The sequence below is a fragment of the Chenopodium album genome, chromosome 1, assembly GCF_948465745.1.
Source record: "Chenopodium album chromosome 1, dcCheAlbu1.1, whole genome shotgun sequence".
Classification (NCBI taxonomy): domain Eukaryota; kingdom Viridiplantae; phylum Streptophyta; class Magnoliopsida; order Caryophyllales; family Amaranthaceae; genus Chenopodium; species Chenopodium album.
Genome location: NC_137834.1, coordinates 75974970 through 76002894, shown reverse-complemented (window position 1 = coordinate 76002894; position 27925 = coordinate 75974970). Strand labels below are relative to the sequence as shown.

Genomic DNA, 27925 nt, shown 5'->3' with positions numbered 1-27925 from the left:
ATACTTTATTAGGCATAATTAAGCATCTAGTGCGCCGTATAACAAAGTTCCATCTTTTCCTTTAATTTGTACTTGAATTAATACATCAATGAGTTGTAATCACTAGTGTATAAAGCAAAAAGATATGTTGGTTGTCAAGCATTGAAAATTTGAATTTGCAACTCAATACTTCATGTTTATCAAAACTACCTAATATTTTGAATACATGATGTCCAACCGTCCTTACGGACTTAGTTTATAAAAGTCATTTATGAGAATTGTAATTTAGAAATGCCTCTCCTTTCTTTGAGAACTATTCTCCAAGATTTCCTTTACCAATCATTGAAAACAGTATAATTTTATTTAGGATTCTAAAAGTATAAGTGCAAAGTATAACCATTTATCAAGAAAATAACATAATAAGTTTGAAATTTAAAAGCATTCATGCAAACTTTCAATCTTATTAAGCGTCTTATCCACGCATTAAATTTGTCCCCATTTGGCGAGAATAAGGCGATTCCAAGATCTAAATAATCAATGAGTGATTAAGCATGCTTTTGCTTGCCTTAACACTTATTACTCTAAGGTAAGCAACTCTTTGCTAATGGCTCCAAGCCACTCTTTGTTAGATAAATCGTCGCATCTAATACTCTCTCAACAATTTATCCTCTTTGCCACGACATGTTAGGATTCCATCACTCATGTCGTTGAGTATAACCAAAACCAACATGTATGCGATGTCTTGCTTTGGCAAACCCATCAACATACCTTACATTCCTAGGAGTAATAGTGATGTCTCGCTTTGGCGTAGACCACAACTACTCTCATTAGGTCGATAAGTGTTTTTTTGGAATGGCAAGATTTACTCAATATTTTAGGGACCTAGGGCTTCTATGTTGGTTGATTTAAGTGAACTTTATTAATCATCACAACATTCTAAATCCTAGACATGCATCTATATTTCATGTATATATATATGAAATAAAAAACAAAACAAAAAACCCAACGCCCCTAATACCCAGCCGCTGCCACCAACGACCAGGCCAACCCAACCCCTCCCCCCGGAGCGTCGTCTGCCTCCTTCCTCTCCCCCGGTGCTGGCGCTTCCCCGACCACCTCTCCTTTCCCCTACAATCACCACGAAATCCAACAAAAATCCCTCAAATCCCAACCCCCAAATCGCAAACCCTAACATACGTAACCTTCAACTCCGACAGCGGAAAGCTAGGGCGGAGAGAGAGAGAGAGAGAGAAGGAAAAGGAGCGCGCGCGGGAGAGTGAAAAAGAAAAGGAGTGGCGCCACGACAGTGAGGGTGATGCTATTGGATGTATTGGTGGTCGGGGATTAATATGGTTGTTAGAGGGGAGGAGGAGGGGTTGCGAGAGTTTTTAAAAGGAAAGGGGACGGTGGTGGGGTGTCGCCGACACTAAGAGAGGGGGAGGATGACCGGGCGGCTATCGGCGCTCGAGGGGAAGGGTGTTGGGCTGGTCGTGGGTTGCTGCGGGGTGGTCGTTGGTGGCAGCGGGCTACTATGGGTGGCTAGGTTGGTTTTAGGATTTTTTTTTCTTTTTTTTTTAATTTTCTCTATTTGTTTTTCAACCAATTATATATTGACATGTGTGCAAAAAAAAAAAAAACTAATTCACAAATGTTTACCTGATTAACCGGTTGCAAGTCATTTGAGTGCAATAGAAATTAATACCCCCTAAAGTTGGGAGTGATGGGGAATAATCCAAAGTAGGGATTATTTTTAACAGACGAGGAAAAGTTCAGATTAATGAGAGCAATTTTTCCTAAAAAAAATGTTAAATTCAACTACTTGAGTAATCATGAAAAATAACATGTTCTTTAATGTATTTTTGTAAAACTTTTATTTTGGACTGGTTTTGTGATGTCTGAAATTTTATTTTTTTGGGACAAGTTTGGAAATGTGGTTTTATGCTTTAGTTGATTTTTTTACCGGCCCTAAAAGCTCGCATGACGCGACCATTTGGAGTGGGTTTGGGCACATTGCATAAATTCTAGCTCGAAACTTTGCCCGACCTGGCCCGAGAAGTGGGCAAATTTTTTGCTTTTGGCTCACCCAATGATCACCTCTAAGACTTTATGATCTTTGTAATGTCATGTTCTTTGTCAAACACAAAAATGTTCTGTTATTAGATATGGGATTGTTTTTCAAACACATTCAACTACTTAAATAATCATAACCATGAAATTAAATGAACATGTTTATTTTGTAAAGACTTTTTGTTCTTTGAGGTATTTTTTTTTTCAAACAATAATATACTACTATTTATTTTGCCCATGTTATTTAAAATATGTCTGACATGCAATTGTGCATTGTTCTATTTTCATTTAATTACCCTAGATAAAAAGGGTTTTTCCAAGTTATGCCCCCAAACTCCTTCGTTTTCTAAGTTGTGCCCATGCTTTTTCAAACGCCTAAATTGTGCCCTCAGCCTCACTAATTTTTATTAACAATAACCTTTTACGTTAACAATTGTTATGAAATATCGTGTGGATGACCATTATGCTCCTTATATCATTCCGGAATATTCTAGATATATGGTTTATTCTTATCTAAACATATTTGTGGATGTCCATCTTGTATCACTCTAAAACTTTCTAGAGTTTAGGGTTTATTATTCTCCAAGCAAACTCTATCATATATATATATATATATATATATATATATATATATATATATATATATATATATATATATATATATATATATATATAGAATACACATTTCAATTCCCTCTCAATCTTTTATATTTCTCCTTATTTTACAACACGTTATCATCACCAAAGCTCTAATCAATATGTAAATTTTATTGTTGATTTCTTAGGTTGATGATTAATTCGTTGTATACTGAATGTGCTAAATTATACTCATTATTATCTTGTTGTGTCGCATCTTGGGAAGAAATTAGAAGTTGATTAATCTTGATCATGTGTTTTGATCTTTTAATAATGAAATCACACGTTTCAAGAATGTTATATCATTCCCAATCCTCATTAATTAATTTTGGACTAGTACAAGGAGTCTCTCGGTATTAATAATTTGGTTACAAAGAACTACTCGTATTATTTTTCGGTTGCATTGGTTTGTTTATCTTGAATTATCTTTCTCGTATATCCATAATATAATAGATTAGCCTTAATCAAGGGTTATACTTTATTTTATTTTCATTGACGTTGACAACATGAAGTTGACGATAAGGCTGGTTTTTATAGTGGGAAAGGTTTTGATATCAGGAAAGTTCATTCTCAACTATCCTGTTATTGTTAATTTTAAACCTTTACATAATATGTTTATATTGTTTCCCAAATTTTTGTATTTTTATTATTCTTGGAGTTCAATGAGCAATTTGGGAATAGTTGGATTTGATGCAGAAAATAACTAATTAGTAGTTTTGTTTTGAATATGAGTTTTGTTTAGTTTGAATCTAAAGGGGTATTTAGAATTATTATTGGGGTTAATTTTATGAACGTATGGTTTTCATGAACTTGTAGTACATATATTTGCTAGATTTTGGTATTACTTTTCCTATCCGTAAATGAATTTGGTTATTTCTCTATGCTTGATAGCAAATATGAATGGTTTGATTTAGCAATTATTTGCCCATATAATTTGTTTGTGAAATCCTATGTCTAATGCCTTGAATGTTTGTAAATTGTACGAAGTAAGCCTAAGGCACATGTGAAACTATTTATAATTCATGTATTGAATTATGTTTTTATATTTCAAGTATGATATGAACCATGTGGTTTTCCACTAACATGAACGTGTTAATTTTGATTGCTGATGTGCTTGTTTCTATTTTCTAATTAAGCTTTATCAGGCAATATATTGATATAATTGATCCGACGGTATAGTTGATTCAATCGATTCAGTTATTTTTTTTATTAAAGTGTGAAGTAGTAGGTTCTCATATTGTTTTTACCTCCTCATTCTAATTAAAAGGTGTAGATAAATTGACTAATTAATTTGAATTAAGCACGAAAGATAAAGTTTATTTATTTGAAGAGGTGAAGTTTTCATATTTGTAAATATATATGTTTATTAATACTATGATCAATTCAGTTTAAGATGAATGTACGAAAGATTAAATTTATTTATTATGCCCATAAATATAAGAGGTTTCGTTTTTTTAAGATGAATGTAATTGGGCATGAGGAACATGATAAGTGTTCTATAAGTATAATTTTATATAAGCATGTTTTTGCTAAAAGGAACACGTTACTTGATACATGACATTGCCAAAAGAATTTATGGCTTAAAAGCTGCAAGGATTTTAAAGGTTGTTGGACTGATTCATTCCATACCCCCATATGCAAGGATTAGGGGGAGATTGTATGTAATCCTTGCATATAAATAATAGAATATATTGATGGTCAGTTTGATACATACAATAACTTAAATATGAACGATTTATTTAATAGAAGTCGCCACATGCATATTATTTAAATATTTTTAAATGATATCATCTTGAAGTTGGATATAAATGATTGATCTAATTATAAATGCTCCAATTAAATTATTGTCCCAGAAGGACAATATCGGTTACTAATGAACCTAAAGCACGTCTGAAGCGTTGCAGTCCAATAGAGTTAAAATATAAGAACTTTTGGAAAAGGAATGGAGTATCTATTGAAAATGATGACAAATTTGAGGAAATGATAAATATCATTAAATTTCTAGAATAAAATCACTTTTAGTAAGATTCATATGTTCGATGATTATGTAAAAGACTCCAGAAGAGTATGAAATGTCCAATAGATTAACATGTATCAAGATTATAGTCAACACTCCAGCAGAGTAAGTTTAATTTTCATAAAAATTAAAAATATAAGTAATTATTAGATAAAATATTCATTAGTTGATTGTCTTGCCAATTGTATAAAGAAACACATGTTGGTGTTCTAATATCACATCACATTCATAGCCATGCATATAGTAAGTTTAATAAAGTGATCACTAGTGTTGAAAACTGACCAGAGTTCAAATTTAGAGAAGTGAATTGGATGTGATAATTAAATTAGGCTATCCGGGTTTAATAATAATTACCCGTAATGGAAACCTGAAGTTTCATTTGATAATGTGTTGACGCTTTCTCAATGTTAAATATATAAAATGAATTGAATGGCAAGACGTAACATTGAGATTGAGTTATATTTGGATTGTGAGTTATAATAATTTGTATTGATGAAAATTTCAAGATTTAATATGTTTTGATTTTTTTATATATAAAGGAGTAATGGCTGACCAGAAGTTCACCAAAATAACTTATATATTATAGTCAACTATTAAGTGATCAGAAGCTCACCAAATATACTATTTAAGTCTTTAAAGATCCTGAAGATCATCACCTACTAGAATTACGAGCAAGTGATTTATGCTTGTATAACAATTCTTTTGATTGGGGCTATTATATGTCAGCACATATGAAATAGGAGAAGAAAGAAAAACGTACAACTGCACAACATATGTCTTCCCATTGACATTGATCTCCAGAAGAGAAAATATTATTGAAAATTTTTAATAATAAATACACATGAAATAAGTTAATGAATAAATGGTTCTTCATTGAAATTGTTCTCCTGAAGAGATAAATTTTGATTGTGATCCTCCCAATGAAATGAATTTTAATGCAAATTTATATACTAAGTTGGTATAGAATTAGACGCCCCTATAAAAGAGATATTTTACCAACTTAAGGGGAGAAGAAATAGAAAAAGTTGGGAAAATCGAAAAAAAAAAAATTAAATAAATAAGGAATATTTATGATCCCTGTAATGGTAGTTTGAAAAGTTATATATATGCCAACTTTTGTATATACTATACATTATCAAGATATGTTGCACATTTATGATTTAATTTGTATTCAGTTATGACTCATGTTGCATAGCGTTGAAGATACATTTTGGTCATATTAATTATGTGTATACATTGAGATAAAATCTTGCCAATTGTACTTGAATCACTACACCTGAAGTGTAGGTTGTATATGATTGGTTCCAAAAATAAAGATATGTTTAATAGATATGATATTTGGCAAGATAGTGCAGTTAAGACTAATAGTGTAATAGTATATAAATACCATAGTGAATGAAATACCCTAAAAGTGGTATAGATTTCTGAATAATTATAATAGATGGCCTATGATGTAAGAAAGTACTATGATGGTACCAATGAGAATTGTATTCAGATATCATAGTAAAATAGCATGCGGAATGTAAGTTAAAGGAATTTCATGATACCGGTACATAATGGAACCGATGAATAATATGCATATGCATAATATAGTGGACTAGTGAATAAGGGATCTGAAATATATGTCCATTTTGATGTCGACATAATGATAATAATCATAAGTTTATCATGGACCAGAAGTCTAATGAAATATGGATTTTTAAATCCACACTGTACAGTGTCTTGCATTATTTAGAGTCTTATGTATGTTCATATACATGTGTGAGTCATAGGTTAATGGATTAATCATTCCGTATATTGAAAGTTGTTAGATGCATTACTCATTGTATATTTTGTTTTCTATATCTCATATTGATGCATTAGTTCTATACAATAATTGTGGTATATGTGAATGTTTATTCGAAATATATATAGTATGGCGTATTTGTAACTTTGAAGGAAATTACAAAGAAATATTTATATTCCAATGAGCTTATAGTTGTGATGAAGTTATTGGAAACGTCGATTTAATAACATGTTATGAATCATGTAAGAAGAGTTCTTGAAGAACCTATATACAACGTATTTAAATACCCAGCCCTACAAATTTTTGAATATTACAATTATCAAACTCTTGAAACTTTTATGTGACTATATCATTGACATCTCCACCTGAAGTTTGAGTATATAAGAGTTAGTGAGATTTATTGTTTGTATTCTCAGAAAAATTATCGTGTAGTTAATTACGAAACTTCTAAAGAAACGGGATACTTATGCGTGAGACTGTTTTCTTATGGTCTAGAAGAACCATGATCAATGTATATAATTACATATGTTATATTATAATTCATATGACATTGAAGAATGACATTAATAATGTCAAGTTTTGTCATCAAATAATTATTAATGAATGTTTGATCAAATAATGATCATCAATTTCTATTATTAACAACTTCCAGAAGAAGTCATAATCGCATAATAAGTTTAATTTTTAAATCAACTATTAAACAAAGATTTGAAATAATGATATTAGAGATAAACATATGTATGGTAAAATGAAGACACTTCACATGTTCACGTGAAGACTTGAAGAATTGATGATGCAATTTTAGCTTAGGAGATTCGAAGATTAACGTATGATATTTTACTTACTACATACGAGAAGATATCCAAACATATTGAATTCATTGTTGTGGACTTGCGGCACTAGAAGATTTCAAGTTATGTATTCATCAGGGGGAGAAAATACGAGCTGCACTCTTTTTCCCTTGACCATGGTTTTGTCCCACATTGGGTTTTCCTGGTAAGGTTTTTAATGAGGCAACATCTCGAGCGTATTACGAAGAATGTTGTACTCTTTTTCCTTCATTAGGTTTTTATCCCACAGGGTTTTTCCTAATAAGGTTTTAACGAGGCACAGTCTTCGATAATGGACATCTAAGGGGGACTGTTATGAAATATCGTGTGGATGACCATTATGCTCCTTATATCATTCCGAAATATTCTAGATATATGGTTTATTCTTATCTAAACATATTTGTGGATGTCCATCTTGTATCATTGTAGAACTTTCTAGAGTTTAGGGTTTATTATTCTCCAAACAAACTCTATCAATTGTACTATATATATATATATATATATATATATATATATATATATATATATATATATATATATATATATATATATATATATATATATATATATATATATATAACACTTCAATTCCCTCTTGATCTTTTATATTTCTCGTTATTTTATAACAACAATAACTTTTATTTTATTTTATTTTATTTTCTGATTTTTAAATTTTTTTACAAGTATTAAACCAATTAAAACAGGACACATATCAAATTAATTAACAGGACACCATTGTTGAGAAAAAAAATTTAACTTTCGTTAACGGATATGAGTGTCAAAAGGTATTACTAAGTATTTATAAAATATTTTGAGGTGAAGGGTATAGTTTTTAATTTTGAAAAAGCATCCGGGATAGCTTAGAAAAACCAAAACTCAAACATCTTCAAAGATTTAAAGTAAACGAAGCAGACGACGAGACTCTGTTCTTCCAATTTCTTGCGAAGAAGAAAAAAATGGAGAAACGAACAATATACCTTTGGGTGATTGCAGTTCTAACCTTCGTTGTGTTGATGATCGTTACTCCTACGATTCCTCAATCTCAAGAGTACCACAACTTTGCTGATCAGCGTCAATTTTTGGGTCAGTCTTAATTACTTTGATTTTGTATGAATTTTAATTTAAATCATCTAATCAAACTTGCTTCATCCTAGGTTTTGAATTTATTTTAGGGGTGAACTTAAAATTGCATAATTTATGCTATTATTATGTCCATTTAAGAATTTAATTTGTCTATTATTGTGATTCTGTAGTGTTAAATTGTGATTATTTTCCTGAACTATTAAATTTCTTGGTTTAATCAATTGCTCTAATTAGAGCGAAATCTAATAACTGACATCACCTATTTCAGTTTAGTTAATTGGGTTGTGTAGAGCTGTTGGAATCAAGAAGAGGGTAATGAACATTTTAGTGGGTCAGTTGGTTTTAATTTGCATGTATCTTCCAATAATTGCATCTACTTAATTGTCAATTTGGTCATTAGAATGGTTCTATCGTGTAATACTCCGTATTATGGTTTTTGTTGTCGAATGAATACTGATGAATATCTCGATTTAGTCAGTCAGGGAGGTTGAAGGGAGGTTCAATGACTGGTGTTGATAATAACAGTATAGTGAAATGGATAGTGTAAAGATGTGGGGACATGAACCCGTGAAGGCAGAGGAATTTAGGCTGAATTGCTTTGATTTTGTGTTTTTGGGGTATATGTTTAGAAGTTTAAGAATGTGTATGGATGTTATGTCGGCGAAAATTAGATTATAAGGTATATGTATTTTTCCTTTCGTTGAATTTTTTGTTATGGTACAGAGAGACAGGCCAACTTATGAGGAATTGAAGATGACAAAATTTCAATTTCTCTGATTTTAGTAGTCACATTTACGGATTGCACTATTAACATGATCATTGATTTTTGATAGAAGAAATACAAAATGAGCAAGTTGCGTTAGCTGGAGAATTGCTCGTACAATCTTAGAAACCCTTTTTGTATTACACAAATGAGCATATAAGCCAAGTTGTCCTGTTAGAATCATTGTTTATCTTATAGTTCTCAAGCCCTTGGAAATGTATCTTTGTGGGACTTGAGATAAATATGGATTTAGAAGGAGTAATTAATTAAATAGAAAGTTATTAAGATGTAAGGATTTGCCAGTTGATACATTCCTTCTTTCTCATCAATAGTTCGGTTTGGTACGTGGTAATTGGGTTATTGTTGTTGGTATGTTATTAATGATGTAATCTATATCTTTGCTTCTCTCAACCTTAACATGCTTGTGTGTGGGTGCTTGTTAATTTGTGTTCTTGAGACCCAAAAGATACCTGCACTCGGATCATTACAACTTTCATGAAATTACATGACACTGACTTCTTTTACCTGTTACAAGGTTTAACTAAGTCAAGCTAAAAGATATATATCTGTTGTATGTTAGGCACAACCTGCAATAAAAGAAACAACTGTAATAGAACACTTCTTGGCAATAACTAAATTAATGATCTTATTATTAGGATTTATATACTAGCCAAGTTTGCTTTAATGTTGTTAAAAAATGCAATTTTGGTTAAACGATTGTAAGGATCATCTTTCTCCTTTGCTTGTCGAAAATTCATGATCTTATTATTAGGATTTATGTACTAGCCAAGTTTGCTTCATTGTTGTTAAAAAATGCAATATTGGTTAAACGATTATAAGGATCATCTTTCTCCTTTTCTTGTTGTCATTTTTACTTTTTCACATTTTGTGATGATGTTTATGTTTTTCATCTCAGATTCAGGGCTTCTATTATTACTTTATTATGAAATTAAACTTTTTCGGAGTACTTTCAGGAATCCCCAATATGCTCAATGTCATTTCCAATGTCCCTTTTCTTGTTACTGGCATTATAGGGCTGATACTTTGTCACTGTGGAAATTATTTTAAATTGAGGTACTTGAATGTGGCTTCTATCATGTACTTTTATTTTCTTTTATCTTGTGCTTTAAAGCTGTATTGCTACCAGATGTGTATGAAGTCTTTTTTCTTTTTTATTTTTTATTTTTTATTTTTTTTTATTTTTAAAGCTTGCAAGGTGAAGTTTGGGGTTGGACCTTTTTCTACATTGGTGTTGCAGCTGTTGGTTTTGGTTCATCTTACTATCATCTCCAACCAGATGATGCTCGACTGGTGTGGGATCGCTTGCCGGTGAGTTTTTTGTTTGATAATCTAGCATGCTATTATCTATCCATATGGTACTTTTGAGATTACTAGTATGCTCGGCCACGCACAATGCGCTCCGTGTTAGTTTTCCCTTCGGTGTGTGGATGCGTATTGGTTGATTGTTTGGTATGAAACTGCAGTTGTAATTGTACATATTTGTGTGGAAGATGTGTTTTGCAATTTGTAATGTGAATTCTGGAAAATTAATGAAACTGGTGTTAAAACAGGATAAAATGAGCCAATAATTAATGTTATGGTCCAAATGGCTATCCAAGTCCAATTTACATCTACAAAGACAATGGATAAGTTTAATTAAATACAATCGGTCCAAATCTGTGAAACCCGAGTTAAGAGAAATAAACCCTTTCTGTGTATAGAATAAGAAAACATAACTACATGCATAATTGAGAGTTATTAAAAATCTAACTGCAAAACAGATTCATTTTAACAACATATAACTTCATTTATATAGTGTTCTGTTCTAGTGAGACCTCATTAGAGACTTGGGAGTATTTATTAAACTAATTGAGCTATTTTTCTCATCATTTTTTTACTGTTAGTTGATTTAATCACTCAGACTCCAATCAGTTTGGAGAGGGAATAAAATCTAACATGTTTAGACACGGGTTAAGAAGATAAGAAGAGCTACCCACATTCAATTTTCCCCTAAAATAAATTTTAATACATTTAGATAAGTTTAATTCAATTCAAACAAGTCGTGATAATTTTATGTAAATACTAATTATGAGTAAATATTAAACTTTTGGTTTAGTTAAGTTCAAACAATATCATCTTCCAAGTAATTTGAATCAAAGCATTATCTATCGCCATCAATTGTGAGCTTCAGACTACTCCAACTAGGGCCTTCATCTACTGTTGGTGCTTTTGCTACTCAATTTCCTAATTTCCTCACTTCAGTAAGGGGCCATTTGGTTCGCCCAAGGGAATCAGAATGGAATAAAGAAAGGTAATCAAAGAGAATGGAATGAAACCCATTCTTTTTAACATGTTGTTTGTTTTCATAAAAAACACCCAAGAATCACACCACCACAATACAACTGCAACACCTCCAATTTCAACAGTTATAGCTACCTACAGCCTAGCCGCCGCCCCTCTCACTGTCACCGCCCCTGCCTCAATGTTCGCCGCCCCTCCCGTCCTCGAAAAACCACCCCTCCCAATTTCCCATCACGCAAAAACCCTAAAAAATCCTCCTTCTCCCCTCAAAACCGTCGGTCGCCATTACCCCCACCCTCGAAACCCTAGCTGCTTGGGTTAGGGTTGCGAGGGTGGGGGTAACGGCGGTCGACGGTTTTGAGGGGAGAGGGAGGGTTTTTGCGTGATGGGAGATTGGGAAGGGGTGGTTTTTCGAGAACGGGAGGGGCGGCAAGGGTCAAGGCAAGGGAGGGGTGGAGAAGGACCGACGATTTCTGGCGACCATGGGGTGGAGGAATGACGATCTACGTGCGACCAAAGGCAGCGACTGATGAGGAAGGAGCAAGGTGGTCGGGGGAGATCGGTCATTGGGCGGTGAGTCGGTGACTAATGAGGAGGGGCGACGGCGACGTCGGAGCAGTGATGACTGGGGAGAGGCAGCAAGGTGGCTGGACGGTGGGGTAGGGCAGCAAGGTGGTGGTTGGTGTGAGGTTGGTGGTGTAGTGGGGATGAGGGGAATGGGAATGGAAAAGGGGAGGGGGGGGGGTGGGGAATGAGTGTAGAGGGAAAATGGGTGAACCCAAAAATAAAAAGGGGTAAAGGGAATGGGAAAATGTGGCAAACAAACAATAACAAAGGGAATGAAACCCTCTCATTCCCATTCCCTTTGTTTATTACCCCAACCAAACGCCCCCTAAATGAAAATCTTTATCACCAATTTACCATTTTACAAAATTCCATGCACAAGTCAATAAAAATAGCTTAAATCATTTTTGTAATTGGTAATGTTTGGTAAGACCATGAGAATAATTGTCATAGTTCACTTACTGCCACGGATCATTCTCTAAGCATCATATCACCTTCACCATTGGTGAATATTTTTGGTTATAATTAAACTTTCACTAAAGATTAAGAATACTATACCCATTTTCTCAAGAGAATATGTATGCCAAGAATTTAAAGCTAAAATCAGACCAACGCTAAAAAAAGAAGGCAATGAAAAGAAATTTAGAAGTAAATTGATTTTTTGATCAATAAAATAATAAAATTAAAAAAAAAAAATGAAAATGGTGGGTACCTGGGATAATTCAACGGGCTACTTGTTGGCAAAAATAGGGATTTGATCGCCCACAATGTAGTAGTGATTGAGGGAAGAAACAAGAGGGAAAACCCAGTAAATAATTACTACCTCCATTTCTTATTATTTGCAACAAAGGAATATTTGTATATCACAAATAATACATCTCTTTGTTGCAAATAATAAGAAACCAAGGTAGTAATATAAATAGCAACAAATTTGAAATCTTTGACATGGCTAATTTGCTGCTTCGATCTTACTGATTTGGGGGTAATAGTAGAATGATGTTCATAGAAATAAATTTTAACTGATTGTAGCTCAAATGTGTCAAGATTTCACACTATTGAAAATCCTACTCTCTTTTTCAAATTAATCTGATTTACCATTGAAAAAAGAGAAAACATCTATAAAAAATTTAAAGATGACTTACTAAGCAATGATGATGGAAAAGGAATATAAATATAAGAGATCAATAGAGTTATACCTTTTGACAATTTTATTAATGTTCTCGATTTCAGTATGCTTGATCTCTGTCCTCTGTATTCCCATTTCACTTGATCTGGTGATTCCACTATCTCTCTCTCTCTCTCCTTCCAGTTTGACTCAGAAGCTCTAGTTCCTGCCTATCATTGTGTTATGTTTGATTCCACGGCGACGATGGTGAATCTGAAGTTCAAAACCCCCAGATAATCGCTCCACTATAAATTTCTATCAGTTAGAGTAACTACCCCTAATAGCTGAATAATCCACCATATTAGAACCCTAAATTGTCCATGCTACCAATTAATTTAACAGTAGTGTGAAATCGAACTCCCAAATGAAATTCATGTTCGATAATAAAACCCAAAAAAAAAAAAGCTCAACAGCAGGCTTCAATGGAGGAGAAAGAGCAAAACATGGAGAGCTCAAATTTTCAATGATGGTGATGAAATAGGAGGAAAGAGAAGAAAGAGGGAGGGTAAGGCAGATAATCTCACTGAAAAGAAAGGGGTAAGAGGAGGAGTGGAGGAGATGAAATTGTGGTTGTGGTGAGTACTCAGCAAACAAAAGTAGATGATGGAAGGAAGAGGCAAAAATGTATTTGTATTTTTTGGCGTATTTTCGTCCGAACACCGTAGATAAGGAATTTTGGGCAAAGTTGTGGTTTTTTAAGATTCATAAATTATTGATTGTGCTCCATTTATCCTTTCTGACTTATTCATTACCTGAATCTTAAATTCTGATGCAACTAGAGGATGCTTACATATTACGTTGAAATTAATAATACTGAGCATATGTTTCATGTTTGCATACAGATGACTATTGCATTCACGTCACTTGTTGCAATTTTTATTATGGAGAGGATTGATGAGCAGAAGGGTACTGCATCTATTATACCTTTGCTTCTAGCAGGCATTATAAGCATACTGTATTGGCGGTGAGACCTCTTTTATTTTATTTTTTTTCCTTCTGTTTTTCCAAATTAATTGATTCTGTTTTTGTGTTTTTAAGTTTTTCAACGTCAATGTTGAAATGAAGGTTAAGAGACACATTAATGGTTTGTGTACGCAAGTCAACTAGGAAACAACTCTGGCAAAAAAAGGTGGAGGGATTCCCCCCCCCCCCCCCCCCCCCCCAACAACACCTTTTTCCATCTTCATTGATAATTGTAACTGAACCTTAAAAAAAAAAAAAAAAAAAAATTCTAGCTTCGCCCAAGGAGAAAATGGTTATGTTAAGTAGTATTATAGAGTTTTATAATGATTCTTTTTAAGCCTTAAATGTTGGATAGAGCTAACTGATCCATCATTCCTTCATTGTTTTGATGAAAAAGACTTATTTTTTTATCTGCTGTAGATGTGGCTTCAGTTAATACGGTAGAAGTTTGCAAATGTCTAATCCTACTTTACTCACACCTCTGTACAGGTTTTTTGATGATCTTCGTCCTTATGCAGTTGTGCAGTTTGTGCCTTGCATAGCCTTGCCCTTGATGGCCATTCTATTGCCTCCCATGTACACACATTCCACTTACTGGCTTTGGGCTGCAGGTTTGTGGTATTGATCACGATGCTTTTAATTTTGTAGAGATTATATCAAGATCTATATCCTGCTTTACTTTTGCTTTTCTTTTCTATGTGCAGCTTTCTATCTACTTGCAAAGATATTAGAAGCTGAAGATAAACCTGTTTATGAGTTGACTCATCATGTTGTCAGTGGACACAGTCTGAAGCATTTATCTGCTGCTGTTGTTCCAGTGTTCCTGACACTCATGCTTGCAAAAAGAACCATTGAAACAGAGAGGTATTTTTGCGTTCTTTCAGCTGATACAAGCAGCTATCCTCTATTATCCTTTTCTTTATCATTATTTGAAGGGGGACAAACTAGTGTTGGCCAGTTCATTTTATCGATTTATACAAGCTATATTGCTTGTGAATACACCTTTAAAACTGTACAAGTCTATGGAGGAGGGAAATGCAATACAAAAGTTGTTTGGTCTCCTGCTTGGTATACTAGCAGTTTTAGTAGCCGGTAGCTGTTAAATTAACCATTAGTTTTCAGATGAATTTTGTAGCTGTTGAAATGTGGAATGATAAATGTGTGAATGCTAGCTTTAAGCTGTGAAAATTTCCTTTGTTGGGCATGTTCAACAATATTAGTTGCTGTAGTAGCTTGTAGCTTTGTGAGTAAATATTAGCTTTGAGAGTAGATGTCAGCAATAAACTAGTAGTTATTAGATATTTCTAAACATTATTATTTGGATTAAGTAGTGTTTAGACATGTTGCTGAACACATACTACTTACTATGACTACTAGGTCTACAACTACTTGTGTGACTAAGCTCTGTTCAAAGAGTATTAATTAATAAGTACATTAATTTTTTATTGTGAGCTCTAATTTATTTTTATATTTTTTTTCACATTTTAGCTATGATATTTAGATACATAATGTTAAACCATTCCCTTCCCTTGAAAAGTTGGAAAACAGAAAATTAAATCAGGTTATAACCTATTATTGATGAATTGAGATAGCCTTGGACCTCACCATAGTTGTCCGTCACTCCGTCAATGCACTCTCTAGTTCCCTTAGCTAAATGTTCTCTTGCCTTAGCTTTTATAGTAGAATAAAAGTCAATTAGAGCCATAAACTCTAATCCCTGATTGATAATCAGGAAAAGGTGCACAATCTATACTACCATAAGAAAAATAAACAATAAAATAAAAATTTAACAACCATGGGAAAACTTTATGAGCATCAGCTAGACAATTATACTTCCTGCTGGTTTATTTTTTGCACTACTGTTGTAACCATATAATTTGTAAAACATGAAGAGATTATTAAAATTCTTGAATGAAAAAGGCAATGAACAAACAGATCAAGGATGAAAACTACATGAACATTGCTTTCTTGATGTTATCCCCCAATTCAGATTACCCCATTACAAGAGTCTGCAAGGCCATTCACTTCTATGCTTGTGTTCTAGTGCTCTTCTCGTACATGTCAACACTATGGATTTTAAGTGAATTTTCTTCCCACGGAAGATGAGAGCAGGTTTTTCTTATTTTATTTTATTTTTTATTTATAATAATCTGATTATCTTTAACCATTGAAACATTTAATGCGTCAAAAAAAAAAAAAAAAAAAAAAAATAAAAAACATTGAAACATATATATGAGACATTTTTTTTATGGGCAATCAGTTGCCTGTGAACAGGTTAGCTCATGGGTTCTTTGATAGATCCTCTTCTCTGATACTCGTGAGTCATGACTGCCCATCACATGCTTTCATAAAACTCCCCTTTGCCCGTCTCCCTACCCCTCATTCTCCAACATTCTTGAGACGTGGCACTGCAGTCGTGCAACACGGAAGCCTTTTAGGTTGTTGTTGGGTAGAGATTGTTGTTTGAGGTATTTTTCCTGAAATTGAGGTTGAGCAACACTTGTCCCCTGTCTCCAATAATTAGTGTTCTTTAAGCCATCTGTGAAGAAGCTGTGCAAAATTGCAACTTCACTCTTATCAGGAGAGTTTTTATCTGTCTACATTGATAATTCTACTAGCTGTTTGTTTCAGTAGCATCTGCTTTCTTATGTGAATTTGTTGTAATTTTACAATGTAGGGTGAGTTTGTTCATGGTATGGAGAAGTTCATGGACTAAAGTAAGTAAAGACGAGATCAGAGTACAGAGTTCTGAATACCATGTAGTTTCAAATCAAGAATGATACTGGATTTGTTCATTATTGGATATCAGCATCTGAATGCAAAGTGATGCAGAACAGGTCAACAGGTACTGCTTAATTCTATGGTGAATAAGGCTAATTGGTGATGTCTCTTCTTTTCATCCATTCTATGTAATCTCTGTCTTGTTTCTTTGCTCTTGGCCTGTAAAACTGTACTGTAAAATGTAAACAGAAGTCTTTCATATAAATTGTAACTTGCTGTGCAGGAACCTTTTTGTTTGGTGGTTCAATGATATTAGTGCTATTGTGCTTGTCGAATGTCCTATGATTATGCCAAAGATCGAAGATGATTGAACTTTTTATTAAGCCCGTTCCAATGTATTATTTTAGATGTTAATGGGATAGAAAAACATAAGGTCGTAGATAAAGGACACATAATTAGCACATAAAGATAGTACTGAGCAGTGAGCAGCATCCTCAACTCAGCCAGCATCTTTCAGGGCATTACAAAAATATGGAATTCAAGAACAATCATATAGGACAAAGAAAAAAAAAAAAAAGGTAACACAGCAACAATGAAAACCGATCGTGACACCAGGTTCGAGAATGAGCAACACGACTACACAGGAATGCAATGGCAGTAGCAGGCAAAGGATGAGTAGGATAAGGCATTCCCCTGAATAAAACTTTATAGTCCACCAGAAAGCAGCACTAGGTTCAGGATATAAACAATAACGTTTGATTGATCAGTTGAGCCACAACAGGATAATATCATAATCAACAAAGTTAATTCTTCCAAATTAATCAATCACACTTGCCAAAATCAAGCACTAACTTAGCATATGATAGACTTATAGCCCTACTACTCCATCTATCATTATGCCACATCATCACTATTCAATTAACTTGCATTTGATCAAACTATATAAGAAAGATGGTTATTTTACCATCTAATCAAACTATCAACTATGTTATAAACATGAAAATAAATATATACAATTGATAATTACAAGGTCGGGCTACACACTAATTATTGAAATAAATTATTGCTGAACTTTTCTCCTATTACTCAATGCTTTGCCAAATATTGTTTATAGTATTGAATAAAAGCTTCAATGACAGCGCTCATTAGGTTCAAAATTCAGAGTACCAAGCCCCAACTATTCTGTTATGAGTTTGCCTAGCTAATAGACTTTGAATTGGTGCGAGGGAAGTTTTTGCATTGACGTCTCCATCTAATAGCTTTTTGCTGACGGAAACTCCCTTATTGATTATGAATTTCAATGTGATCCTGCCTTTTCAGCTTCTCAATAGTGGCTAAGTAAGGCATCTCCATGGTGTTGATATACAGCTTTATGTGCAGCAAGCACACCATGCAAAACCTTATTGCTAACCCTACTAAGTTGGAATTTGATTTTGTGAGTTAGTAATAATATGATTACAAAAAGCACAAGAATACTGTCGATTCAAAAACTCATGCTCATTAATTACAAAAGATACTAGCTGTGACTCCATTACTATAGGCGTATGCAAAGATTTACACTCTATAATCATGACTGCTTTTCGATACAGTTGGTTTACTCCTTAACCCACCAATAGCTAGAGTTATGAATAAGTGGATATCTCAGTTATATGAATAAATCTTTTATCAAAGTAGCTCTTTTATTACCCCTTTTTTTTTTTTTTTTTTTTTTTAAATGGTTGTTATGAAATATCCTTGTATCATTCCGGAATATTATAGATGTAGGGTTTATATTCTTATATAACCAAACCCTAATTATATCTATAACCCTTATAAAAGCCCCAAGCACCCCTACTGTAGCAATTTTACTGTTCCTTATGAACAGAAGATTGACGGTTTTGCCCTCCCCTGCCCTTAGCACCCTTCCCCTGATTGACCAGATTGACCAGGGCTATTTTGGTCTTTCTGTTTTTCGCATTCTAGCTGTTACTTGTATGTTGACGCATCGTTGCTTGGTGTACATTTGCCTGCTCTCTCTTTATTCACTTTCTCTCTCCTCCTGATCGTGATTGAGTTTTGATCATCAGGGTTTCAATTAATTGTGAAATTCGGATTTATTTCTTGGTTGTGAGGATAGATCATTGTGAATTTAGGGTTTTCTTGGGAATTTGGGTGAAAATTTGAGTGAAGAAGGATGGGGATTCCAAGCTCGGGGTGTTTTTGCGTCCATTGAAATTTGTCGGATTTGAAGTTTTTTTGCTTCTGATTGTTGGGGATTCCAAGCTCGGGGTGTTTTTGCGTCCATTGAAATTTGTTTCAGCAGAATTTCTGATTTTGGGTGTAAAGGATAATAACTTTCTGGATTTTGGGTGTTAAAGATCAAATTTATTATTATTATTATTATTTTATATAAAATCTTAATTTGATTGATAATCACGTGTAGGATTCAACCTGCAGAAGATTATTACCATGAAGTCGGACCTGAAATTACAGATGCTCCAGAAACCAAGTTTAGGATTAAGGTTTGTTGGGTTTTTTTTTTTAATTTTTTTTTTAATTTTTTTAATTTTTTTTGGCTTTCAGTTGTTAGTAATTGAGATTGCTAATTGAATGTTGATTTCTTTCAATGAACATTGCTTTGTGCTGAAAATACATGATTTTGCTAATTGCAATATATGGTGTTTTAAATTTCTGGGTTATTTTGTTTTTTTTTTTTAGATAATTTTGATGGTTTTGCTTTGATTTTCATGATAATTTGCTGGGCCATTTTTGTTTCACGATAATTTTGATGGGTTTTTGCATTGTGCTGGGGTTTTAGCATTGTACTACATTATAATTTCCTTTTTCCATCTAGGGCTTGTGCTCAGGGGAGATTCTCTTTTTGAAGTTGCAATTTATCTTTACGTACTAAAAGTAGTTGGAGTCCTGCAGGAGGACCAATGTTTGTTGTGACAATGTGATGAATGGGAGTCTTTATTCATATTGGATTCGGTAGAAATCTAAATTTACAAATCATCTCTGTAAGCACATAATTTTAAAGCATAAAATTGCATGTAATACTGTAAATCTTTAGTTTGCAGTACACTCCGTATTTTTCAAGCCATAAATAGTTCAAATTCCATCTTACCATTCCCCCCCCCCCCCCCCCCCCTCCCCCCCTCTTTTTTATTTTCTTAAAGTAATATGTATTTTCATTCATTTAATATTAAAGCTAGGTATACATTTTATAAAGTATACAAAATAACAAAATATATTTTCTAAATTAATGAAAGATATGGAGTTGCTCATGAGTTTCTTGAGTCGTGTTTGAGGTCAACTCAATTTGCCTCTATAAGGTTTCAAGACCAAGTGGAACTTGTTTTAGTTAGTTGCCGATCAAGATTTGATACTATGTTGATCAAGTAGCTTTTAGTGATTTTGTCTGATTCTTTATAGGTTCATAGAGGGACTGGAAAGGCTGATATATACGATCTTGCCTTCTTTCAAAACATTCAATGGTTAATTGTATCAAGTGATAGAGGCACTATCCATACATTCAGTTTTAGAGTCCGTGTATTTGGTGATGTTGAGTAGCTCGACCTTATTCTACTCCCGAATTGCAGCATCAGAATTCTTCATCTTCTCTTGATTCCCTCGATCCTTAGAATGTTAGTGTCGGTGCTAATCCGAGTTTATCTCTTCCTCTTGTAAAAAGTATGATTAATAGTATACCTGCTATATTATGTGGTAGATATTAATAGAAAAAATTCTATAGATTGTTTCTTGGAGGGGGGGGGGGGGGGGGGTGGGGGAGTGGGGGGGTGGGGGTGGTGGTAGGTTGGGGAGGGAGTATGGGTGTGTTGGTCAGTTGGTTGTGAACGCAATTGAGCAATCAAAGAAGGCAAATCCTTTATCCCTTTTGTAGAACTATGTACTGTCACAAAAGAACTAAATATAATTAAAGAAAATTCTAATGTTTGTCTAACTCTATCCACGCAACTATCTGAAAAGTTCTATAGTATCAAACTACTATAAGTATATTGATAATTTAGTACTCACTTGTTTTAAAATAGGAAAGAGTAATGTTATAGCAGAAATAGGGGGAAAAAAGCTTTCCATGATAGCAGTCTGTTTGTGTTTCAGAAGAGAGTTTTTAGTGCATCATGAATTAAGCTATTAAAGGATGTGCTTTAGTAAGTTGCCTTCATTGACCAACACTTTTATATCCCTTGTTTTTCTTTTGGCAGGAGTACTACCAAAATATATTAGTTCTGAATGGTCATTTGCGCGTTTTCACTTACCTGAGAATGCCCGATGCATTGTTGCATTTGGATCCCACAACACTATCATTGTGGTTGGCTTGGATGGAAGGTATATGGAATTTACACTCTATTTATGTTGATCTTATGATTACCCCTAGACTTGGAGTGAATGATATAGTGACATGATAGAGTTTTTTATTAATTTTTTTTTTAAAAAAAAAATATATTTTATATTTAAGTTATTTATCTTTTACGTGACAATGACAGCTATGTTCTTGTTAATTTGTTATGACTTGATGAGTGAAGGTTAAATTACAATTTCTAAATGGATGATTTTATAACTTAGTGTAATATGTAGCAAAAGAAACAAACCAATATTTAGTGGGTTGATTTGAGTGAGGACGTTCAAAATAAATTTATGCAATAAGTGAGGAGTTTCGTGAAAAAAGTATGGAGTCGGTAGAGTGGTTAACTAAAGTAATAAGTCTGTATTGTGCTGGGTTTGTTGTATTCTACTACATTATAATTTGTAAGATAGTGCTTATACATGAATTGATATTGCTGGAATTATCAACACTATCTTATATCTTCATCCAAGGAAAAAGCTTACTGTATGGAACGTTCTTGCAACAAATGCTAGCTTGAAGTGAGTAAATGCCTTATAAGTGTCTTGTATTAGAATGGATAGAGGAGTACTAAAGATAGTTGAGCTTTATGGCCTTTATCTTCTTTCCTATATTAGTAGGTGGCTGAAAGTTGTGATTAGGCTGCTGCTTCTTTCCTATACAAAATGTAGATATATAGCCTTTTACATGGAGGAGGTAGAGTCAGTAAATCATAAAAAAATTTCTTAATTAGAATCTCTATGCTGAGTGACGCAATCTTAATTACTGTGTATTCTTTTTAAGATTTGATACAAATGAAAAATATACTTATATTAGACAATGTACATAGTAATAACATATAACTATCAGAAAATTGTGGGATATTTGATAATCAAACACTTTATTGTCTTTTTGAGTACCTGAATATGAGATTGTGCTTGCATCTACAATCCTTATCATTTCATATTTGTGTTGATAAATTCATTTTGTTAGTTGTGTTTGATGTTCATTTTAGAACACCTGGAAGTGTATATTTAGAGGCTAAATCTGTTAATTAGGAAAATTTTCTTAGCTTTGTCTTGCTTGTGCAATAGGGATGTGATCACCAACAAGCTTATCACTCTGAAAGGCGCCCTTTTACGTTGCAGTATGTTATAGACTTATAGTATGAAATATCAAAACAATTCAGCTTTAATACACTAAATGTGAGCATTAATACAATTGATTACCCATGTTTTGATATTTCATACTATTAAGTCTATAACATACTCCATACTCTATATGTATGTCCAAGGTTTTCTTTTAATTTCTTAATATTTAACTTGAATTCAGCACAATTTCCTTATCATGAAAGGGGTTTCCACTTCATTGAGGGGGAGAAGAGAGGGGGGGGGGGGGGGGACGTAAGACTACGATTACTAAAATTGTTAAAACCATTAAAGAGAGAGAGGGGGTGTAGAGAAGCATAAGAAGCAAGAGAAAGGGGGGTGAATGATGGAATGAGAGGGGGATAAGGAAGAGACTGAGAGAGAAGGGTTACTAGGTGATGGCTAAGATGATATAGAAAGATCGAGGTCCTCAAGGATACAAGGCAAAGAAGAGTCAAGAAAATTACAGCTCTTTTAGGAGACGTTACAAACATAATATCTTTTCAATGACATGACAGAAATATAAATTATTAAAAAGAGAATATCTTAATAACCATGACTATAATTATAAGACAAATGAGAGGAGCAATAGAAAAAAGGAGTGACGAAGAGTGAGGGAGCAAGTAGGACAAACTGAATTATCAAGACCACAATAGAAGAATGAAAAGGAGAAAAGAATAAGAGCAAGAGGAGGTAAGAGAGGAGCTGATGATGAGGAAACAAAAGGGTTAGAGGGAGATAGGGAAAATGTGACAGTAACGATGCAAGATAAAGAAGGGAAAGAGAGAAGGAGCATTGTCAGTCTGAAATGTCACAAGCAAGTAGCAACGGCAAGCTCCATTTTCTTTCTTTTTTTTTTAGTTCATTTTGTTGCTCATTTTTCACAAATTATATGATTTTTTTGATGTTAGTATTCTGATTTTTCCAATGATTTCACGATACAAGGCATCAGTAAAGACTCAGTCTCCTAAGGTCAAAATGAATGACAATTTGTTCAAATATGTGTATAAGATGAAGGTATCATGAGGTATGTTTGAGGATGATGTTGTGTACATGTTGTCTTAAGCTTAAGCAGTTCTAATATGGGTCATTATATTTCATCAGGGAGGCTCTGCTTGATTTCTATGCCAGTTCTCGAAAAAAAAAAAAGAAGAAGAAGCCCGAACATATTATCATATATAGGTACTTTGCCTAATTAGTATTTAGAAACTCTGTATTTTTTTTTTTTTTGCAAAATCATTGAGGTTTGCCCGTGACTATTAAGCTACCATTAATCTTGGCTTTCAATATTCAATCTGTTTATAGAATTATGCTTATAATTAGGGGTCATGCAAAATTTTTTTTGTATAGATTGAAATTAGATCTCTTGGCAATAATGAAAGACTTGATTTCTGTTTTTTTAGGGGGTTGATTTGCCTATTGCAATATTTGCAAAAGGTAACTTTTATTAATTTATTTATTTGTTTAGATCTTTATTTGATTGGATATGACATATGAGGTCTATTAATATGTTTATTCTGTAGTGTGTTTAGTTGTATGTGTAACTTTGATTTGTGGTATTACCCCACTAAAAAAACTTGGCTGGTGGTAATTTATTGTAATGTATAAAATTTGATTTGGAATTTAAAGTAAAATTATACTATGAATGAAATTTTGTAATGGGAGGAATATTTAGCTATCGTTATTGATGGATTGATGTTGAATTAAGGTTTTAAGTTATTTGATGCTGAAAGATGTTATTTTTAAATTTTGAAAGTATGATTAGCAATATTTAATTATGATTCTGATGTGATGAAATAATTTAGGTTATAGGGTGGTAAATTATATCTAGCAAGATGAGAGGGGCTGTATTTGCAGCATAAGCTGCTACAATAGGTAGTTGCAAAGGTGGGACAGCGCAACTATTGCAGGTACGTATATATTCTTTCTTTTTTAGTTCTTTTGCTGATTAAAATTATAATTGAGAAGAATTATTTGTTGAATGTTTGTCTGATTTGTCATAGTATTTAATTTTGGAATTGGAACAACGTATTCTTGAATTATGAGAGTTAGGGATCATGTTTAATGTTGATGTAGGAGCTATTATATACATCAAGTGGGAATTCAGCCTTATAATTATATTCTTAGATTATACTATGTCCATAATAATAACATATATCTCAAAAAATAATGGAATTATGAGATTATGCTTGCATCTATAATCCTTATAATTCAGATTTATGCTGCTAAATTCATTTTAATTTGCCGTGTTTGATGTTCATTTTAAAGCACTTGGAAGACTATTTAGAGGCTAAATTTATGTTAATTAGGAAAAGTTTCTTAGTTTTGTGTTCTTTCAGCAATAGTCAAATGATCTCCCACAATCTTATCACTAGCTTATCAATGTGAAAGATGTCACTAAAATCAATACTATGTGTGATTAGTCTCGAGTTTCTTTAAGGGAAATGGTAGTAATAAGAAGTATTTTAAGATGATTTATTACTCTCAAAGTGTCGAACACTAATTTTTTAGGTTAATTCTAGTGTGGGTACATGTGGCTTCAAACAATATCGGAGGATTTTGAGCTGCTACTTTATTTGCTTATGCTTTTCTGATTTTGTAGGATTTTTGCTACTTTATATTTTGATTAAAGATAATTAATGTGGGCATTAAAATAAATAATCTGTTCTGATTATGGGTTTCTCCTTTATAAAATTAGGTGGTGTATTGGAAGGATGAGTTTGGCTTCATGTTAGCTGACATTTTGAAACAAAATAAAGTAAATGATTCAGGCATGAGATTTGATCCTGGGGTAAGGACAGTTGATTTCGATAGGTTTATAGCCGAGTATGAGAATGATCATACTTCTTGTTCTTTGTCTACTTTGATTAATTTTACGGCAACTGAGGAGGAGATCGAGGAGGCTCTTTACCGAATTTAAGCTCAAAAAATTTCTGAATATATAATTAGAGATCATCAAATTGAGGGATTGCGCGCCATTATTTATGATGATGTTGTTAACAAATACATCTTGTATTTATATAGCTTTTCCATTTGAGTTAAAAGTATCCTTTTAACATTTGATGCCCCAAGTTATTTATTTAAATTCATTTAAAGCAAAGCTCTTAAGTTCGATTCTAATTCATAGGGGTGCTTATGAGATGAGACAACTCGCGAGCTACTCGAGTTTGGCTCGAAATGTTAACGAGTCAAATTGCTCATTACACGACTCGAAAGCTCATAAGAAGCTCGAAATCCTTCCTATAATTTGATATTTACAAAAAATGAAAATATTTTGATAAAAAAACTTTTATTATAGATTATTAATTAATAAATAAACATTATTTATGTACTCTTATCATCATATATATACTTCTCAAATGACAAAATTAAAGAGAATGAAGAGATGTTATAGTAAATAGGGAGTTTTACTAAAGACGAATCAAATTACCCGACTCTGTTACCAAAACAAAATTAAAATAATCTACACATACATTGAACGACTAATTACACATTAATCAATGAATATAGATCACCAAATTGAGGGACCGCGCGCGTACCGAGTAGATCACCGTATAAGGGGACCGCGCGCTCTCATCTTTTCCCTCCGTAACATTACTTATTTGTTTACTTATAATAAAGTTATATGTATTACTTCCCATCATTACTTAATTTGGTTCAATACACTCTGAAATGCTACATGTTATGCAAAGTTCGTATAATTTAAACACAATTCTTTGACATTACGTTATAATCTGCTCCAATTTTAGTTGAACCATTAGTTCTGTGCACTTATTTATTAACTATAGCTAAAGTGATCATTATACACTAACCAATCAAAGCAAATGAAAATCAACAATCAAAATGAAACCAATTACATTATCACATAAACAACGACTAATTACACACTATGACACTAATCACCGAGGCGAAATCACCAAATTGGGGGACCGCGCACGTAGCGCGCGGGCCAACAACTAGTTGTAGGTAAATATGTATATATCATCTTATGGAATGAAGATAGACACATTAATTCTCTATCCATCTCTCAAAATTTTCCTATTTTCATAATACGTTATCAACAACAATCTAGCCAATTGAGCAAGCTGACTATGCAAACAAACAAAAGAAATCAATAGCACGTTACGTTTGTTTTGCTAAAATTGTACAATTACATAGTACAAAGATCTATCATTAAAACGTAATTTCCGAAATAATTACAGGTTAGGTAACTTTCTGTTTGATTTTAAATTTTTTCGATTAAATAAGCTATGTTTGTGTCGAATTGGATGAATTTATGCTTTCATTAAGCTACTGGTTAATCTATATTAAGCAAATTATTTATATGAAATAGTAGTAAACAAATTAAAGAAAATAGAATATTAGTATTCGATTGTTGATGAATGTTTAAGCGTCGAGGGATTCTTGCATCAACAATAATCCATTAGATGCTGTTTGGGTCCAATTAAGCTAATTGGGCCCAGTCCTTAAATGATCCAATATTCCAAGGTCAAGGCCCAAGCCTCCAATCAAGCCAAGTCAGCAAAAAGTCAACTGGTCCAAATTGTTATGGTCAGCCCATGATTATTTGGGGCCCAATTGTTCTCCTCTCTTTGTATGCAAAGGTATAAAAGCCTTCAATTACATCATTTGTCATTTATGCACACTAAAGCCTCAAGCATTAGATCTCTTGCATAACTTCACCTAAACACTATTTGACTTCGGCATCGTAGGGGTCTTCCTCGGATCCACCCCCGAGGCCAGTTTACGTGTGTTTGCTGTGCAGGAAACCTTCGGCCCAGCATCACTTGGACCGGACCAGTCTTCATCCACTTCATTGGACCTTCGGCAAGGTCCCATTGTTTTCACCCGAAACAATTTGGCGCCGTCTGTAGGGAAGACTTTCAAAAATCTTTAAGCCAATCAAAATCATCTTGCAAAAATCTTAGTAGCAATGGCTAAGAACCGCAAGAACAAGAGACTAAGTCAAGGAGCGGGTGAAAGGCCTAAGACTCCTACACCATCACCCTCGCCGGACCGGAACTCTTCTAAGGGTGCCAGTTCGGGGGGAGGATCATACCGGGAGGATTCCCTATCCCCTGTAATTCACAACTCTCATCATAGACCAAGCCCTCCTCGGTCTAACAGAAGTCAGTCCGATCGTAGGACTCAATCAGTGCCCCAAAGTCAACCTTTGACCATCCGCTCTCACTCTCACACTCAGCCAAGGACCCCTTTAACGAGGCCCAGCTCGGAAGAAGTGGCGAGAGCACTCGCGGTGCTCATGGAGGCGATGAGGGCACAAAATATGCCCCCACCTCGTGACCGAACTCCTCCGCATACCAGGCATCAGCGGAGGAAGGTTGACCGAGAGGGGGGAAAGCCTCCTTCTTTCAGGGAGCTGGAAGAATGGGAAGAGGACACTTGGAGGACTGAAAGAGAGAGGAAAAAGAACCCTCACTTTTTCAAAGAATCCTCTACCTGTCGGCCATAAACTCACAAGAGCAGCAGCTCAGCCTCTCGGCCGGAAACTGACCGCCGAGGGCAACCTAAGACTGTTCGCCGAAGCGTTCTCGACCGACTCGGCGGCAGGGAACCG

At 33.8% G+C, this 27925-nt stretch overlaps 1 protein-coding gene and 1 long non-coding RNA gene across 5 annotated transcripts; both read left to right on the top strand.

Annotated features, from left to right (window-relative positions):
• Window positions 1-8164: 8164 nt before the first annotated feature.
• Window positions 8165-17210, top strand: LOC145603528 (uncharacterized). The gene is made up of 7 exons (XM_081659486.1): window positions 8165-8398; window positions 10136-10235; window positions 10370-10490; window positions 14034-14155; window positions 14644-14765; window positions 14859-15018; window positions 16832-17210. The coding sequence occupies exons 1-7, from the start codon at window positions 8272-8274 to the stop codon at window positions 16932-16934; spliced, it is 855 nt and encodes a 284-aa protein (XP_081515612.1). The 5' UTR covers window positions 8165-8271; the 3' UTR covers window positions 16935-17210.
• Window positions 17211-18778: 1568 nt separating this feature from the next.
• On the top strand, window positions 18779-25447 carry LOC145557909 (uncharacterized). Of its 4 annotated transcripts, none has more exons than XR_014092340.1 (7): window positions 18779-19194; window positions 19298-19376; window positions 21081-21204; window positions 22294-23374; window positions 23452-23529; window positions 24153-24257; window positions 25046-25447. It is a non-coding gene; the product is annotated as an uncharacterized LOC145557909 (long non-coding RNA). The 4 variants fall into 4 exon arrangements; XR_014092339.1 differs by having other exon boundaries at window positions 18779-19376; window positions 22294-23177; window positions 23293-23374; XR_014092337.1 differs by having other exon boundaries at window positions 18779-19376.
• Window positions 25448-27925: the final 2478 nt, after the last annotated feature.

Bases quoted from the DNA above. Each gene is read 5' to 3' on its own strand.
- LOC145603528 (XM_081659486.1), top strand. From the start codon at position 8,272: ATGGAGAAACGAACAATATACCTTTGGGTGATTGCAGTTCTAACCTTC. The intron at 8,399-10,135 runs GTCAGTCTTAAT...GAGTACTTTCAG, and splicing joins TGATCAGCGTCAATTTTTGG to GAATCCCCAATATGCTCAAT. The intron at 10,236-10,369 runs GTACTTGAATGT...TTATTTTTAAAG, and splicing joins GGAAATTATTTTAAATTGAG to CTTGCAAGGTGAAGTTTGGG.